At 36.2% G+C, this 20,013-nt stretch overlaps 1 protein-coding gene across 4 annotated transcripts in view; it reads right to left on the bottom strand.

Annotated features, from left to right (window-relative positions):
- Positions 1-20,013, bottom strand: part of LOC126977053 (ATP-binding cassette sub-family G member 8) — a 95,481-nt gene that overhangs the window by 16,328 nt on the left and 59,140 nt on the right. For all 4 annotated transcript variants that reach the window (XM_050825721.1, XM_050825719.1, XM_050825720.1 and 1 more), the window contains exons 2-16: positions 18,879-18,970; positions 17,786-17,913; positions 14,513-14,644; positions 12,426-12,566; positions 10,997-11,141; positions 9,942-10,120; positions 9,411-9,561; positions 8,493-8,648; positions 7,420-7,611; positions 6,730-6,999; positions 5,507-5,624; positions 4,779-4,959; positions 3,170-3,293; positions 1,887-2,051; positions 603-723 (exon numbers count right to left, since the gene is read on the bottom strand). In XM_050825721.1, the coding sequence (XP_050681678.1) occupies positions 603-723; positions 1,887-2,051; positions 3,170-3,293; positions 4,779-4,959; positions 5,507-5,624; positions 6,730-6,999; positions 7,420-7,611; positions 8,493-8,648; positions 9,411-9,561; positions 9,942-10,120; positions 10,997-11,141; positions 12,426-12,566; positions 14,513-14,644; positions 17,786-17,904 (2,194 nt within the window). In that variant the 5' untranslated portion in view covers positions 17,905-17,913; positions 18,879-18,970. The remainder of the gene's footprint in view (positions 1-602; positions 724-1,886; positions 2,052-3,169; positions 3,294-4,778; positions 4,960-5,506; positions 5,625-6,729; positions 7,000-7,419; positions 7,612-8,492; positions 8,649-9,410; positions 9,562-9,941; positions 10,121-10,996; positions 11,142-12,425; positions 12,567-14,512; positions 14,645-17,785; positions 17,914-18,878; positions 18,971-20,013) is intronic.

Below are 20,013 nucleotides of genomic sequence, written 5' to 3'. Positions count from 1 at the left end.
TAATTCTTGCACATTGAATTTTATAATTAATATAATTATGATGAACATAGTTAATAGCCCAGCTCGTCTCACAACAACCGACTTAACCATAATGTTAATCCTTGTGGTAGAGAAGTGTCGGTAGGTACAACTACATCATAATTATAAATATAACATTATAACTATGTATATAATTGTACTTTACCCGAGTTTATAATTATTAAGAATTACCTACTAGAGTATTATAACAAGAAATATGCGTGAATTCTAATAAATTACAAGACCGTTACGTAAGTAGTTCTAGTACTTGCCTATTAATTTAATATAACAAATAATAAAATTTATTGAAGTTGGCGTTACTTTGCGGAAATCCATAATTATCAAAATGTTTTGAATTTTCTTTAGTGTTAATTCCGCCCATATTATTTGTCTTTAAACAATTCCACACGTGTTTCCGCTCTACACGAGGCATCCTTAGGAGAAGTTGACTCGCCAAACTCCGGCACGAGACTGCAGTCTCGTCAGACAAATATTGGTGGAAACACTAAAAGAAAACTCAAAACATTTGGATAACAAATACTAAATATTAATTTGTAATTTAACATCCGATATATATGTATTACCTAAGTAAACATAGAAGCCGTCATAGGAAGCCGCCGCCTGCGCATACAGCCCGCTCATCGCGTAGCTCGGTACCAAGTACGCCAGCCACGTCACCACTCCCGACCATAACTCCAGAAATTGCTGGAATTAACCATTAAAAATGTAGATGTCTGTCGATGGTTTCAACTAAAGAAAGGAAATTGATGTAAAATATAATATTATTTTTTCCCAAAGTTTCGAGAGCTCTACATCCAACAGCTGCCCTGTTCAAAGCAGTCCCTTACCCACAGTGCGACCAATACCCTGTCACATACACACACCCTGTAGCTTACACAGACAGCTGAGAACGCGTAGAAAGAGGACTATGTATATGGAAGTATGGACATTCACTCTATACCTTAGCTATAATGTTTTATTTGAGATACCAGAGTCGACAAGTCATCGCCCGTCACCGCAGGTCAATCTCTATTTATTTTATTATTTATATTTTTAGGTGGGGTGGTTCTTAAATAGCGTATTTGATTTATATAGATAATAAAGATCACATTGTCTATTACTAGTACTAGCAAAATAGATAAAATATAGCTCGAAGTTTTTGTTCCACCGACAGAAGTTGCAATTTTTTTGGAATCTTCATGCATGCCATGTCAAGGCCAACGACTTGGAATATACTAGCGTATATATTACCTGGTAGTATAATGTTTACAACCTATCAATAAATTCGGGTACAGTAACAGCGAATTCATGCTTAACTTTTCTATGTTGCTGTATATCTGTTAGACACTGAGCTCTACTATATACCTCTGGACTAGTGGCTGTCAAAGTACTTTTGTGCCTGATTCGCCATTTTGGCGAATATCAAACAGGCCATGTAGAGAGAGACTGCGGTACTAAAACTAGTGATGACAACCTCAGCAAACATCGATAGATGGTGGGTAATTATTTACACAAAAATTGTGTAGGTACTTTATTACGTTGATTCTTGAAGCATAAATAACACGGAAAACGAACAATGTAAAAATACTTCAGAGTAATGTACGTTCCTTCGCAGCCATTTGTATTATACGTCAAAATTAGTTCTCTGGACGCTCGCGAGTACGCTTCAAATAGGCACAAAAACATATGGAACAGCTTGTCCAGTGGTATTTATACAGGTCAATGGTAAGAGGTGTTCATCTCTCTCGCACACTTTGTTTTTCTATACGCTAGTATGTTGGAACTCTATGGTCTAAACGGCCATCATGATGAGCCGTAAATTCAGTTCCGCGATTCACGCTATGCATTTATTGATTAGAGTAACTCACATCAAAGAGTATGTAGAGCGTCCTGGAGTACAGTCCGACGGCTATGTCTCTCTCTACGTAGCGGCGCGCGGAGCTCGCCTCTCGCGCGCTCAGCCACAGTAGCAGCGGCCAACACGACACACACGCTACCGCGTAGTGGAACCCCACGCGGTCATTTTGTGTCAACTGCAAAATTACGAATATACACTTTACCATTTTTTAACTGGACTCTGTACAAATCAACTCAAGGTCATTTTATTTACAAAGCCTTCGTTCCTCCTTGTAATTCTTACTCGTGCACAAAGAAGAAAAAGAAATTGTACAGTGGACTGAAATGACTGACTGACGCGGAAATATTTTTGGTTAGTACGCCCTTTTCGATCCCAGTAATAATGCAATAATTGTCAAATACATAATTGTTACCTGTTTGTCAGTTCCAAGTACAGATGTTTTAATTTTTTTTTCGATATGAAAACGGTGACATGACACGGCTGCCAATATGATCAATATTTATTGTAGACGTACAAGGTGCCTCTGTACATACTCTATATTGTAATTTTTCTTTTTGAACCCAAACTTGTAGGGTTATGAGCACTCGCTATATAAAACGTTAAAAGTTAGTATTGTGTCTGTGTAGAAGTAGCCTATGGGCTATATATTGTAAATTTTACTAGTTTTTACAAAAATCCCACCCAAAATTATGAACATATAATTCACAAACAACATTAAAATACTACGTTTATTATTGAATGTGTATCAATGGCAGGCGGAAGTAATACGGGGCGAGGGACTTGGTCTGGATACTTGTTCGGGAATGGGAGGTAGTGTGCATAGCGATTTATAAATAAATAAAAACCATTTCATTCGACCATAAGATCATATATGTTAGTAAGGAAAACACACACTAAAACTAATGTTAGTAATCTTAAATAACTATCTAAGCCTTTATTTATATCTAAGACAAGCCCAATTAGGCTGCACCAGCACCATTTCACACCTGTCAGCAAATGCCCTCAGGATGCCATTGGAACTAGCCCGAACCCTGCGCATCAGAGATGTGCACAGATTGAGCATGATGGTGTAGAAGCAATCTACATGCGCATCCGCAACATACCCGACGCGGTAAGACCACGGAACAGAAAACTAGTTTTTTCTGTTCTATGGTTAAGACGCGTTGTGCATAAATAATTAATAACAATTATTTCAATTTGTCACTGACTTTCTATTTCAGTTTTGTGATAATTTTAAAATTGTGATGATGTGACATTTACATTGTTGTAATTGTGAGGATGGCAAGGTCTTACCTTGGGGTCTGTGGTCGGCAAGTCCCAAAACAGCGTACCAGTGATGAGAGACATTATGGCGGCGATCAGCACTCGCGTGATGACGTTTGACAGTGTCGTCATTTGAGTGTACAGCAAGCTTTTTCTGAAATATATTTTATTATTAGAAATAAAAGAAAATTTATATAAAATTAAAAAAATATAATTAATATTAGTACTGTGCCAGCCCCACAATTGAGTTTTTCATGCTTACAGGTCTCCAGATTGTAAGAGACCACTGCCGCCCATACTCTCATGCGACCACAGGAATCACATGAGCGTTGTCAGCTTTTTAAATAGGTGAACACTTTTTAGGTATCCATAACATATATATATATATATATATATATATATATGTGTTTAATTAATTATTTAATATAAGTAAGTAATTGTTCAGTTGCACGTGGGATATAAGTTCCTTGAAAACCGCCCTTCCTTCTAGGACAAAATCTCATAGCTTGAACACTTGAAGTAATCCTTCACCCTGTACTATGTACTTCCATAGGTATTATAATATAGGTAGGAGATTATTAAAACTATGTAAGGTGGTGCCTGATTATATTATATTCGTATTTTATTGAGCCATTAAAACATATAGAATGTGCATAAACCTAGTTTATGAGTGTCCCAATTAACGAGGAAAAAACAATTCCAAAAAAATTGTTTGATGAAATAAGTATAAATAAGAGTAGGGAGTATAAATAAAATAAAAGTAGTGACAATTCATAATGTTATGCTCGGCTCAAATTATTCCAGTCCAGTAATCCAGAGTTCCATCAAGAGTTGATCCAGACCAGTGTAGGACTGGATCAACTATAAAAATAAAACTAGAAGTCACACTTTTCGGTTGCCAAAATCGCAGAAACATACATGTTATCTGTACAAAGAAACAAAGAAGTTTGGTTTTTCCTACCTATAATATTCCAAAAAAAAAAAAAACAAAAAGCGTGTTCACTCTTCAAAAAAATAAGCTTTATTCAATTGGGCTTAAACTAAGCGCTTTTGGATGGTCACTATGAATATTTCTTTTAAATTACTGAATCTATCATATGTTCGGAAATAGTAGAGTTCGTGAGAAGAACATTCTTACAAGAAACTCAACAGCGATACTTTTCAATGAATAGCATATTTTACAATGGCTGTAATATACAAAACAAATTAGTAGTAAGGTGCTACATCCAATATATTTTCAATATAATATCAGTTTTAAATATCAAATATTTCATAAAAAGTAATAAAGTGTATAAATATAAATTATCCTATATTGGATTTATCATGATTAAAGTATGCTTCATGAAAATGATGGTCGTCATTCCTATTATAATTAGTAATCGTATCCAACAAATACAATGATTTTTAAACTATAACAGTCATAAATGTCGACCTGGCACCACAAGGAGCACCCGTTCACGAATTGATGCATTCCGTATTGTTTGCCTCGCCTTAATGAAGGCTCTACCTATTTCGTGAGGTCTTTAGCTCACGCCGCTTTTGCACGTAGTAGTAGCTTCCATGTATTTATGCCATGTATTGACTATTTAGATTTTTAAAGGTGGTACAGTTGCGCGCTGCGGGTAGGGTATTAACTCACTCTACGAGGGCGAAGACCTGGGCGACAGGGTTGGCACTGGGTGCCGGCGCGGGCAGCGGCACGGGAGCGGGAGGGTGAGGCGGGGAATGCGCCCCCGCGAACACACCCGCCAGGGACTCTATCCTCCCGGAGGACTCCAGCATGGCCGCCGCAGACAGATCGTCCAGGGTCACAAGGTCCACTACGACATACATAACTTTAGTCCCTAAATAGTAACATAAGTTATTGTAACAACTGAGTCTGACATCTCAAGTCAATTTCCTAATATGCAATTTTTGGGGTTCAGCAGGTTATCAACTGTAAAGTAGATCCTGTTAGCCACAACCTGAGAATTGAACAAGACATACCAAGATCTACCAACCACACGTCACTAGAACGGGTCGAGCTCGGACGAAACCCGAAAGGTCGCCAGATCGAGTCCTGCGTCGCTTATAAATTTTAGTTACAAATTTAATTTACTGAGAGTATGTCCAAAGTTTGTCCGGGGCAGTACTACCACCACAGCTATTTCTGCCGGGTTCCGGGTTCTGGTATGAAAAATTGTTCTGTCTTTATGTGATCGGTAATTTTGAGTAGCAGCTCAGATCCATATTTAGATTCGCTATACAAAAATTTAAAAATTGAACTACTTCTTGAAGTATTAGTCCAACCCATAAAAATAATATAATTCAATTTGGCGACCGCCCATAAATAAATATAATTTGTTTTGTAGAGTACTTAATACTTACAGTAATAGTCGGAAGGGTTTTTAAATGCTGGACAAGGGTAATCAATGGAAGCGAAATATGGCAACATATCCCTCCGGTACCCGCTAAACATGGTTCGACCAGCTGATATTAGCACCACCTGTTAATGAAAACGCATCACTTATATTTCGAATATAATAATAACCTTCGATGTAAAATACCAATTACCAACGGTGACAAAATTTAGATGCCTATAACCAATAAAATTAAAAATAACTAAATAAATACATGCCTTGAGCGATACAGTAAAAAAGTAAGAAAAGGCGTGAACAATTAAATCAATAAGAAAAATAATAGGGTTAAGAGGACAAACTAGACTAGTCTTATAATGGCAAGTGATCACCGTCGTCTCTTTAAAACCAGAGGATCACTACAGTGTTCCTCAAATCAAAATCAATTTTTCATTTAGGTATAAGGGGTAGGTATATGATACTAATCAATTTGTAGATGGAAATTATGAGCTTTATTGTGCAGTGACCAGAACTGCGACTCTTTTAAATCATTATTTGTAGCCTAACCCCCTTATTCATAATAGTCTGCTAACTTAAAAGCATTGCTAATTCTCACTCTGTCCTCTTCTATTGACCTAAGTCAGAATGAGAAAAAACACTCCTAAGCGGCTTATTAAAGTTAGGGGACCATTATGAATAAAAGGGTTAGCATTTAACGATGATGTATGGGCCAACCATCTTTTAGGAAATGATTTGAGCCGCCCCGTGACGCTTTCACTAACAATTCCTTTAAGACAGGACTGCCAAAGGAACTCATAACCGGCTTTTCAGCTATTTTATCCACCCGGAAACTGCGAAAACAAGTTAGTTACAAAGTTTCGCTGAACCGCTCTGGCGAATAAATCACTCAAATCTACGATTAATTAGGTTAGTAGCTCTTTGGAATATTCTAGATAGCTATATAGAAGGCAAACAACGAAGAACTTTATTTACCATGTACACACTAATGTTTTATAAATCCTTAAGGCTGACGAAGTCTGCTGAATCACTTTTCTGTATAATCTTGCCTTATAAATGAAAAATTCCAATGGGGGTTACTTCCAGGGTAAAATGTGTCATAATATCAGAAGAGCATATAACTATTGTAAAGTTTTAACAAAAATATATTCACGATATGTTATTTTTGATGCAAGTTAGCATCAACCTATTCATGTAAATGTATGATTCGATGGCAAAATCATCTCAATAGCTTACCTTTGTCAGCATTGCGAATATCTCATAGGTGGGTGGATGGAGCGACATAATAACTAATCGACCTGTACTGGCCCAGTTCCTCAAATACTCCACGAGGAAAAATGTGTCAAATATATCCATTTCTTTCGTAGGCTGATCAAGGATAAGGACGGCCATGTCTAGAAGAAGCTGGCACGCCACGTTAAGGCGACGGACCTCAGAGCGAGTGAGGCGGCTTACGTTTGTGTCTCTCACTTGCTCCAAGCCCAACTCTTCAATGAGAAGATTTATCTGAAAGAAGATAAAGACATTATGAATTGATTTACCTACTTTACATATAAGCCAAACTTTTTTGACAAAGGCCTCGTCCACATATTTCCAATTTGTACGATCTCCAGCCAGGTGGTCTGTCTTCCAATCCAGGTTTTCCGCTGTTGATCTTAGTTCCTCCCTACGTTTTGAAAGTCTTCCTCGTTTGTATTCTGATACCAATTATTTTGCTATATTTGTCCTTGACTCCTAAATATTTATTATCTATTGACTAAAATAATATGCAGTGTTCGTCTGGGACAGAACTGAGTTTCAGTTAGAAGAGTGTGGGTTTTGGTGTTATTGAAGGCATATAAGGCACTCCATATTAAATGCGTTCAGGGTCGTTTATGAGTTTAAGTTATATACGAGTGAATTTTAAGGTATTTTCAGTCTACATACCCGATCCTTATTATCCACTTTGACCTGGTTAACATTATTCCTGGGTCTTCTGAGCGCAGCATGAAACCGCAGGGTGTGCTCCACAGTCATGGAGGGACATAAGGAAGTGTCCTTCCGGACGTACGCAGCCACCTTACGAAGCGTCGAGGAAGCAACCGGCTGACCGTTCAGCACTATATCACCACTTAATTTCTGGAATAAAAACAAATGATATCCGTGAGGTTTTTTTAAGGAATAAGACGACAAACTCGCACAATATGAGTAAGCAAATATCGCCGCCCATACTTTCTTGCAACGCCAGAGGCATCAAAGGAGGCGGCTTTATAAGGTGTACGCCGTTTTTACGTTGGCCAAAATAACTGATAGCACTTGGGTTTCCAGTAGCTCTACTGACACGTATAGACAGTACCTAATTTGTACAAAGAAATTATTTATGATATAACTAGTCTGGCCATAGTTATTATTAAATTTTAAAAGCGTTTATGATGTTAGAAACTTCACATTTCCCGCCATTTCACATATTCTTTTCGAGGTTAATATAAAATCACAATAATTGAATAAGGTGTTGAATTATAGAGAATTGCAATTATTGTTTTACATCAAGTAGTTTACTTGATTTCAAAACACTTCAGAAGTCAAGCGTATCAGTCGTATATTTCAATATCGTATATCATAAAAGATCTAAAGCTTTACTTATTGTCGACAATGTCAAAATGAACCCTTACAGTTAAAGAGAGCGAGAGAGAGATTGATCAAAATGCTTGCTGTCCGCGCGTGAAAAATATAGAACTATTCTTTTCAATGATGAAAAAATTATCACAATTGAAGAATACTACAACAAGCAAAATGACAAAGTGTAACGTGGTAATCGTTCTGCTTCAGCCATGGTTTGGTGGGAGAGTGTTTTAACAAAGAGTTACTAACTTCATTTTTGTGATAAAGGAGTGACGACTTTAGCCAAAGTGAGAGATCAAGAGACTGTTTTAGATGATATTACGAAAACTCTTAGCATTTTTATGACTTTCAGTTGCTTATCAATTTCAAATGACTCTAAGATAAATGAAATAAGTAACCTTCCTAACTCCAGCGAGGACATCCAACAGGCCTGTAGCCTCGTAGTGGGAGGTTGCCAAGACAGCGAGGATCTCTCCAGACTTCACCTCAAAGCTCAGTCCAGATACCAGTAGCGTGGACTTGTTCTCCGGTGATGTTATCTCTATGTTGTTCACCTGTAATTACATAAATCAGATAGTTTTCGAGTACATCGATCTACGAAAGATTTTTAAATATATTCGTAAAATAAACTTTTTTTTTACTAATTTTTAAATTAGCACGCCGCGCTACCATTTTGGTTTATACCATCATGGTGTTTATTATTATTGCTAAAGTGGCAAATGTCATAGAATCAACTGTATAAAATCTAAAATCAATTCTGTTTTTTGAGAAACCGCCCGTTTGTAATGGACGGATGGATGAGCACAGAACATTGAAAGAAACTAGATAATTATTTCATTGTTAAAATCCCTGAGAACACCGTCTACAAATACTCGTACTACGGCTTAAATAATTCACTTAATGCAAGGCCATATGTGATGCGAGCTAGATAACAGCGATGGATATCAACATCCTAGGATGCAGGAGATGGTCAAAGTATTGCAGAAAAGGCTATACTCGACAAAGGTTATCCTCATTATATTCTAATTGGATCCAATTTCCAATAGCCAACTCTGTCGGCACAACAAGGCTGGCATGCGGGTGATCACTTTGTATTTTCTTCCCACTTGGTAAATGGCTAGAGTTGTTATACACCGCATATTTCTGACGAACCTTCGTTCAGTATGAAGCCACCCATAGATGGACCTATTCATATCCAACAGCAAAACATAAACATCAATTTTCTTTTACTGCTACAAGTTAAGAAACAGATTTGTCATCTTTCCTTGGTCTAACCAACTCATTTAATCAGCTCTAATATAAGCTTCAATACTTACATAGTAATTAGGATAGATATATGCGGAGTGTGCGTAGCCGTCCAGATGGTCGCCTGGCCTGAGGGTGGAGTGCTTCCTGGACTGCGCCAGAGACATGTGGCTACCGGCTTTTGACATGCGACCCCCCAGGTGAGATGACGGCATCATATAACTGCAGAGAATTTATTAATTTACTGATTTATACAATTTTCATGCAGAATAATCAACTTACCTAATAGGCAGAGAAAGAATTCCCGTAAGGACCTGCCTGAGTGAAGATTTTTATGAGAGATGAGGATAAACTAACGTGGTACTGGTTACTGTAACTTCCACCCAGGCTATCTCGTAAGCATTCTAATTCTATTCTAAATATATTTTTGATTAGAATGCTTACACACTTTTCTTCTATTCTTAGTATGTCAGACGATTAAACAAAAATTGAATGAAATCCAATAGTCATCAATAACTTCTGGCTATACAATATGATGAACATTTTATATTTTCGCTGCAATTACTTTCTATCGAGAAGTTTTAATTAATTTAGGAAAATACCTTTGATGGTCATTGTCGGGAACGAAGTCAGCAACACTGCTCCTCCTGTTAGTGTATCTAGTTCTTGCGTCGATACCCAGAAGGTTGGCTTCACTGACGGACTTATTACGGGAGCTGGTATAGTGAGAATCTCTGATACCAGCCTGGTGCATCGCAACCAATGGCACTCCTGTTGCATGCTACAAAATATACAGAAGTTAAGATCGACATATTCACCAGTGGGAGGCCGGCTAGAGTATGGGTACCAGAACGACGCCTATGTCTGCCGAGAAGCAGTAATGTGCAAACATAACTGTGTTTCGGTCTGAAGGGCGCCGTAGCTAGTCAAATTACTGGGCAAATGAGACGTAGCATCTTATGTCTCAAAGTGACGAGTGCAATTGTAGTGCCGCTCAGAATTTTTTGTTTTTCAAGAATCCTGAGCGGCACTGCATTGTAATGGTTAGGGCGTATCAATTACCATTAGCTGAAAGTCCTGCTCGTCTCGTCCCATATTTTCATAAAAAAAAGAAAGAAGAAGATGAAATATTGGTGGTGGTGATTATTAGAAGACTATCGAGTGTATCATACAAAAACTCCGAGCTAGGGGTTTAATGAAAACTTTTAACATTCATAAGTGTCCTGTAAAATAAAATGATTTTGATATGATTTAATATTTGTGTTGACTAATTGAAATACTTTTTTCTGTTAATTTAATGTCAACGATGAATTTCTAGAAAGCATATTTTGATTGATCATCACGCTTGTCCTCCACAGCGGCAATTAACAATATTTTTAAACAAAATAGAATAATAATGAGCTTGCTAGTATCCTAATAACGTCATCGTGACACCCAACATTCATTTATTTAAGTTCCTGTATGCCCTAGCTGCTGCAGAGAGCACCCATAGTGCATCTACATCGCGATCGGTCCTGAGCATCTCTCTTGAATTCACTCCAGCTCTTTCCGATGTCTGTCGCTTCCGCAATGACAGTCCGCCGCCAGGTTTACTTTGGACGGCCATGTTTGAGAAACCACCTGAAAGATTACTATCACTATACTTAATATCCCTGACCTGGTATGTTTGTTGCATATTCTGCAATCTGAAGTCAGGGTCTGACCGGTACTTTCGACTGTGCTTGTAGTTCATCGAGGTCTCGTTGTCAGAGCTGTCGTAACCTGATGAGGTCTCTCGGATGCCTCGACTTTGACGCTGGATTCTGAAATGTTCAATGAAAATATATGAATCTGATAAAAGAGTGCTGTGCTACAACAAAAGCTTAATCATAAGTATAGGTCTACAGTACTACTTGTATACTGAAACAAACACAAAGTCACATAATGGCAAAGCGTTTTTTATAGAAGGATACAGTCGCATGTCGCTGGTCTATGGCTCTGCAGTACGTGAAGTTTTGACATTAGTAACAGCAGATAACGAGCTAGTAAATCGAGTGGCTTGTGTAAGGAACAGAGTCAAAGGATTGGGCTTGATGCAATTTTTTCTACTAATTGGTAATATTATGTTTTATATAGTACTTGCTGACCCTACAGACGCTGTTCTGTCAATAGAAAAAAATGATGTAAGTATTCCGGACTGATGTTGTCTATAGCCATCGGAAATGGGTCGTCAAAGTTAATCGAGTTAAAAATGAACTGTGTAACAGCTTTTGCGTTACCGCTTTAAAATGCCAATTTTTTTAAAGTACTAAAATGGATATAGTTTGATATCCTTAAGAGAGGACTTGAGGACTTTTGTGTAGACCTATATAAGATAAATCCTCAATTCCATAATACATTATTTTGTTATATTATCTCAAACGGTTTAAACAGTGTGTTCGTTGAAAGCTGCCAGACGGCTTATTTTTTCCGACACCTCCGACAAATATCGTCAATGAGTACAAAAATGTATAAAAAAATATAAAACAAATTATATTTTAAACTATTCCTTGAGAACCATTGGTGAAAACAGCATGAAAATCGGTGCAGTAGTTTCTGAGCTTATCGCGAATAGATAGAAAGACAGACGCGGTGGAGGATTTTGTTTAATAACATGTAGTGATTCTTTGGATGGTAGGAATAATTTAGATAAAACGAACTTTTACCCGCAATTTCGTTTGCGCGCACTTTTAAACTTAGTATTTGTGCTTACCAATAACGAAAATAAAACAAACCATTTCAAATATCAGTTAGTTCAAGTTTAATAAAATACACTTTTTTTCAAGTTGACTTGTTGCCAATGATGACTTACGGTACGCAGCCGTGGTCGCTAAGTATGGGCCTGATGAGAAAGCTCATGGTCGCTAAGAGGGCAATGGAGGCGTATGCTTAAAGTTTCGCTGCGAGACCGATCATCGTGAGGATCTTTGAGGGAGGCCTTTGTCCAGCAGTGGACGTCTTCCGGCTGATAAAAGGCATTTATTATCTCAAAATTGATTCCTTCCTTTAAATTCTTTTTGATATGGTGATGACTATAAATGTAAATTTCCAGACGGAGACATTATTACCTGGGTACTGATTTCATTCCACTTCCGATAGATGTCTTTGGTTTGGGAGTACCAGACCGTTGAGATTCATTGTGGTTTGGTGGAAATACTCGCGGAAGTCCAAACTTGAGGTATGTGTACATATTTGACCCCAACGCTGACCTGAGGAATCAAATTAAGGGTGCGTACACATTATGAGAAACACATTTAATATACATAACATTTTACATTTAAAGCGCATCCGAGAATCAGCTTTACTATTTCTAGCGCTACATATTATGGTGTTGCATGCTACGTCTATGGTCAATCGAAGGTTTCTATTGGAAATATGTCAAATAAAATCGAATAAAAATTGCTTTATTCATTTATCTCATAGTCAAAGAATTTAGTAACTCTTGCGAAAAGATGAGTTGTAATAAGAAGAAGTGGCAAGAAACTCATTGCCACACTTAATTAATAAACTACTTTCTGTTGTTTTAAACTAATTGTTTTGACTCACACAAGCAAGTAAAAAATTTGTATATGTAATGCACACAAGCAGCACTCATCTACGAGTTTGACGCTTTTCAATATCAGACGCTTGGACCAGTCATTGTTCCCCTCGATCATACTTTAGCGAAGGAAATGACCCGCCCCACGACACAGTCACAAGTAATGACATTTAAAAGGGCATGACGAAGCTTGCAACAAGAACTGTTCATTTGAAAATATTCCTATCCATAAAATATTATAGCTATATATGTGACGGACTTAATTGTGTCTCAAACTCTGAAAATGGAAGTAAGTAAATCTAATAAAATGTAAATAGTAGTGCCTGTGTTAGGTACTTCACGTAGATCCAAAGCTACTTTAGCCAGCTTAAAAATGTAATAAAAAGCTTAAAAATATCTTAAAATAATGTTGTAGTAAAATAATAATTGTAATATACTCAGATTACTGGAAAACCGATTTAAAATTACCTGAATGCGTACTCAGTTTAAGGCGTTCATACATGCCAGTGACCTTGATCTTAGAGCGAGGGCGGGTGACCAGGGCGTACGAGTCGTAATTTAAGGTTACGATGATAATTAAAAAATAATAATTTACGACTAAAAAAATTAAGGCAACCACACGATGTAATATTCTTTTCTACTTTTTCAGAAACAAAAATTATGTTTTTGGAGTAATAATAATCGAACGTTTAAGGTTTAAAATCAATATTCCAATTAATGATTTTTAAAGTTACAACATATTGATAAGATGAAATATACAACAAACAAAAATGGCGTAGCGTGCCTTGGCGGGATTCCGGCTTGGCGGTAAAGATTTCTCTCTCACACACACACACACACACACACATACTCACGCCTTGTGGGAACAACGGGAGTCGGGGTAGGCAGAGACAATAGAATGCCATTTGCTTCTATCCTTACAAACCTCACGCGCTTCCTCTACATTCCTTACTCTTTTCATACATGCTCGCCGGTTGCGGGTGCTTCGGACCTCTCCTTTCTCAAAACGTCCCCAATTTGATCGACGAATGTTCTACGAGGTCTCCCGCGACCGACTTGCCCACACACACTTGCTTTATATATTTGATGCGTCATTCTTTCTTCACTCATTCGCTCCACGTGTCCAAACCATTTTAGCATTCCTTTTTCAGTCCTTGTCACAACATCCTCTTTCAAACCACAGCGCGCTCGTATTACCGCATTCGGAATTCTATCAGTCAGTCTTACCCCACACATACTACGCAGTGATAGATTTCTCATATAAGAAAAAAAAATGCATAAAATTAAACGAATTATTTATTCATCATTATTATCCATCTGTCACTTTTTCCAATATTTTTACAAAAAATTCAAATTAAAATACACTCTCCTTGCCTTTTTTCGGCAAAAGTTTTTATTAATTTTTGCTTACGCACGTCGCGGTCGGGGGCTCGTATACTTGATACGGCAGATGCGGCGGTAGCTACGCCCCTGGATCTGACGTATTATTATATTATCATACACTATAATATTTATTGTTTTAAGAACTGCTGGTTATATTAATTAAGAGAACCACGGTTATAATAACTAGCTAGCAAAAGAGATGACAGAAAGACGATGATAATATTGTGATCTTACTTTGGCCCATATCGAGGGTGTGACAGAATAGACTGCACCGTGGTGTCTCGGAGTTGGAAGTTCCCATACGGAAGCGGACTCTTGTCTGTACTGCCCAGGGCACTGTCCGTGAAATCCGAATTGAGGTTTTGTCTGAAATAAAAAAGTAATTTTAATATTTTCCCTTGAATCACAAGACTGCTGTTACCATTAAATTAGTTCCGTTACTTATGTACAAATATTTGTATGATTAATATGAATGCTTTATTACGATCCATGGATGTTTTTTTATGTACTTACGTGTCTGGCCCCCTAGTACATTACAAAGAAAAAAACATAAATATGATGTTGATATCCTGCAGTTGATGTTTATATACAAATTAGTATGATCAAAACAATAGCTTCAATCTTCAGATGTTATGAATACTTAAATGAAAATACATTTTTATTTGGTCATTGATATGAAATGGTCCTGGTGAATATGTACCAAAATGTGTTGGGTCAACTATCAGAGATACTAAATGCTTAGAGGAAATTAATAATAATTAAATTAAAAAAGCCTAATTAAGAGAAATCATTAATGTCTATTTTCCATACAAACGTTCTCGACACTATTTCCTTGGTTTCAAAATTATTTTCAAATAGTATCAACGTCAATCTGTCCCTCTCTGTTTTGATATTTCAATGCCTTTTTTGATATTTTTGTTTTTGTAAGTGCTTAAAACGATACGGGACTCGAACACGCGACCTCTCTGACCTTACCTCTTAACAACTGAGCCAATTCCACAAGTGAAGCTTCGTAGTTAGTAATGAGAATATTACTTTAAAAAATAACAAATTGTTTAGTGTTTAACCCGGCTTAATTAAATAGGCCGGAAACAGAGCGAAAGAAGACAAATCTGACAACAATAAGCGAAAAAATCAAAACAGTCATTTCCCATTCAACCTAGCGAGTTGAGTCGAAGTCCGTATTTATAACATAGCTTACACTTAAGTTCACCATAACGACGACTTAGGAAAAACTCAGACTATAAATGCGAACAAAAAAGAGATTAAGAATTCCTTGCGCCATCACAACAGCTGTTGATTGACATTTAAAAATTCCCGTTTTATACACTATCTGCTGACACCCATAGCTTTCAAGCATCTAAAACTGCGTTCCGTTTCTAATACCAAATATGTTCAAGGCCGCGTTTCGTATAAATCATTCATCGATTTCCACTTATTTCAATAAAACTAATTATCAGATAAGTTTTGGATACTGTTTTAGTGTACTTAACGACGTATCTGAGAGATTTATACTGTAAATATTTGAGTTAAGGCGACACTAAATGCCAGCGACCTTGAGCGATATGAGTTCACGTCTGCCGGGCCGCCATCTATGTTACAAAGCCAATATTTTCAAAATTCTTGCGTGGAAAACATGTTATATGCTTACAATCCTCGGTACTCACTAATAATATGAATAAATTAACCTACATAAAAAAGTACTAGCTATAAGAATAACTTTTCTGAGAGAAGTACCAAAAAAATTCGTCACGCCATGCCAAAAAACTTGTTTAACTTCAAAGAAAAGTGGTAGTTCAAAAAGGCTCGGCAGTGTTAACTATAACCAACAGCAAGCATTAGCAACCTACAAATAAGACTTAAGGATATGTGTAACAGGATTAAGTAGTGTTCATAGCTCGAAATGCTATACTTTCACCACAAAACTTGTCTAAAAACACCATATTTGCGTGTTTTCTGCTTACTCTTCGCCTTAATGCAACTAATTTCTATCTAGATGTTCTTGTAAATATTATATAAACGAGATAGAACCACGTAGAACGTTGCCCACATAACAGTACAATAAAATTTAATTACTAAATCGTACATAACTATAGTTTTTATTCAATTTCGATTATATAATATAATCTATTCGATTTTATTCAATCGTTAATTAATAGATAATATTTTATACTTTTGTCTTATGCATTTATTGTGTCTGCTATTGCGTAACTAATTAAATCTATGTGTGTCACTTTTATTTGTTTTGTTGTAAATAAACAGTTAGGTACTATTTTCCAACGCAGATAGACTTGTTGATAAGCTTACAAAATCTCGTAATAGTCTTAATTACCCAGTATTTGACTTATTAGTAATTGTGAAAAGTGGTTTGCTGAACCATCAAAATTGAAGAAAATAACAAAGAAAAGTAATGCAGAGAAGGACGAAAGGAAAATCACAAGAGTGTTGCCGACTAACGGCCGTTTTCAATAACCTATCTATCCTTAGTTTAACTTACTAGACGTAGACAAATCTATCCTTTTACGCTTAGTTACATTTCAATAACCTATCGACATAAAGCATTGGACTATAACTATATTGGACATAACTATGGATAGATAAGATCCTGTCATTAAACGGTGAAAGCAATGTATCCGTAAGTTATACATATGAATTCTAAAACTGAAAATATATTTTCTACGTGACAGGCGAGGATCAAACCGGGGTCTCTGTGGTGAGAGTCTACGGTACAACCTATCAACATCGACGCTTTTTTTGTGCTGAGACTATGGGCGGCGGTGATCACTCGGTGATCGTTACCGCAAAAAATATATTTAAACATAATGTATCTTTAAGTAACATATACAATACGAATTACGATAGAAGTTGCAGCTTAATTATATATTTCGTTTAATCTATCTATATATATATAAATGAATTGCTGTTCGTTAGTCTCGCTAAAACTCGAGAACAGCTGGACCGATTTGGCTAAATTTGGTCTTGAATTATTTGTGGAAGTCCAGAGAAGGTTTAAAAGGTGAATATATAGGAAAATGCTGCCAAATTAAATAAAAACAACAAATTTGTTTTTCCTTTGATGTGTCCATACATAATTTCTATGAGAGAATTTATTGGCGCACGGTTTGACAGTTCTGCTGTGAAACAATAATTTCATTACGACAGCGGGCTGCATATTTTACGAAGTAATTTTTGATGTTATGATATAGGTATTATTGACAAATTCATATAAAAACATTATTTTATTTATTATATACAGAACAGCGTCTGTCGGGTCAGCTAGTATTTAATAATAATAATACTTTAATTTGGTTCATAGCCACGATCCATTATGTTTTAGTTCCATAAAAACCTTCAGAACCTTGGGATGACCTTTAGTTTCAGGTCAAAAAGCTTTTGGGAACACTCCCAAGATGACTACGGTAGAAGATTCAAATGAAGCGATCAAACTCTGAAAGGTCAAATCCCCCTGTGATACCTCTGTTCATACGAGAGTTCAAGAGTTATTACCTGTATATGGACCAGGCGTGGAGGTCCTCGGAGTGCATCCCTCTTGGGTCATGCATCATGGGGTGCGAGGGTACGGAGTAGCGCCGCTCTGCACCCATACCCAGCGCTGACTGAGACATCACACCTCACTGGACAGAAGAAAGAAAATTCAAAGCATTAACACCTTTTATAACCACCAGCAAAAAACGAATTGATTTATTCTATCTTCAGGTAAAATGCGATCTGTGATTATATTGTCTGCAAATTCTACTTTTGATAGAACTAGAATTATTAACGTGTTGCTCTTTTTGTAAGAATGTAAATCTATCATCGACAAATTGATTCATGAATCCACCTTGCTGATAATTCTTTTGAAATCATAAAAGCAGTTGGGTTTATGTTTGGTTGGTTGGTTGGGAAAACGATTGTATGACAATTAGTGGACTGGCAGTGTCTAATAAAATGATAAGAGTCAATTTGGAAATGTATGTTCAAGCGAATTTCGTCCTACTTGTTTATTATGAGTGTAGAAAAATGACCTTAAGGCGACACTAAATGCCAGCGACCTTGAGCAATATGAGATCACGGCTGCCGGCCCGCCATCTATGTGACAAAGCCAATATTTTCAAAATTGTTGCGTGGAAAACAGTTTATATGCTTACAATCCTCGTTACTCACTACTAATCTGAATAAATGAACCTACACAAAAAAGTACAAGCTATAAGAATAACTTTTCTGAGAGAAGTACCAAAAAAATACATTCCACCATGCCAAAAAACTTGTTTAACTTTAAAGAAATGTGGTAGTTCAAAAAGGCTCGGCAGTGTTAACTATAAACAACAGCAAACATTAACAACCTACAAATAAGACTTAAGGATATGTGTAACAGGATTAAGTAGTGTTCATAGCTCGAAATGTTATACTTTCACCACAAAACTTGTCGAAAAACACCATGTTTGCGTGTTTTCTGCTTACTCTTCGCCTTAAGGTGGGTCATGAGTCAAATATAGTCATATCTATTATCGCTCACAGACTGTCTGACTGTTTTATGAGATCTGCCAGACAAAAACAGTAGTCTATAACATAATATTGTAACATTAAAAACCTTTAATACCTTTGTCATCCAAACCGGTTGAATCCGGCTCGATGATGTGATTTCATTTTTAATGCCATTTCCTAGTCTTTTATTCCTGCATTTTTTATAATCTGTAACAACGAAAAAAGGGCAATTTTAATAATGAGTTATAGATATGGAGTAACCATAACCAATTAAATATAAACCTTAAAATAACAAATACGGTAAACATAATGTAAAATGCAATAAAAAGGTAAATATTAAAATATTCTTAATATAAAAAATATTAAATAATAATAATTAAAATTTATAAAATATAAAATATTCTTAATATATCTCTGTAAAAGCGAAACCAAATGTTGCTAAATTTTCTTTACTTCGGCAGTAATGATGTATAAATATTACTTTGGATTCTTTTATTTTTGAAAATAGGGAGTAACATAATAGGGAACATAATAGGGAGGAACAACTTTTGAAAGTGGGGAGATTTCACACAAATTGAAAACAATTTCACTGTTTGATTTACATAATAATATGAGTGATATTACTTATGGAATATGAATGATATAACTTAAGAATAACATATTTTATTTTCACAGCAAAACAATGTTTTATGCATTATAATATGAAGAGCCGTCTGGCAAATCGGATGTGACGTCACTTGAAGCGGTTGGCTGTGGTGACATTTGCATAATTTCACCACTCTCTGATTTTAATAGCTAAATCCAAATAACTACTTATTAATTAAAATCTATGGAATAGAATATCACTATATTATTGCGAATGTATGCATTAATAGATTAGAAAAGGATTTATTTATGAAAACATTGCTAACAAAATGCAATGTACTTATGTAGTTATACATCTATCTATCTATATATATAAAAATGAATTGCTGTTCGTAAGTCTCGCTAAAACTCGAGAACGGCTGGACCGATTTGGCAAATTTTGGTGTTGAATTATTCGTGGAACTCCAGAGAAGGTTTAAAAGGTGAATAAATATGATATTACAAACAATATTGTTTTTCCTTTGATGTGTCCCGCGTCGTTCAGAAATCCAATTGAAAGAATAGTTTAAAATGAATAACTAATTAGAATCTTTATATCTTTCTGTCTTTCTCAGGAGGTATAACAAACATAATTTTACCTTTAGTTGGTAGATTTTATATACGAT

The sequence above is a fragment of the Leptidea sinapis genome, chromosome 43, assembly GCF_905404315.1.
Source record: "Leptidea sinapis chromosome 43, ilLepSina1.1, whole genome shotgun sequence".
NCBI lineage: Eukaryota > Metazoa > Arthropoda > Insecta > Lepidoptera > Pieridae > Leptidea > Leptidea sinapis.
This window is presented reverse-complemented; position numbering and strand designations above follow the sequence as displayed.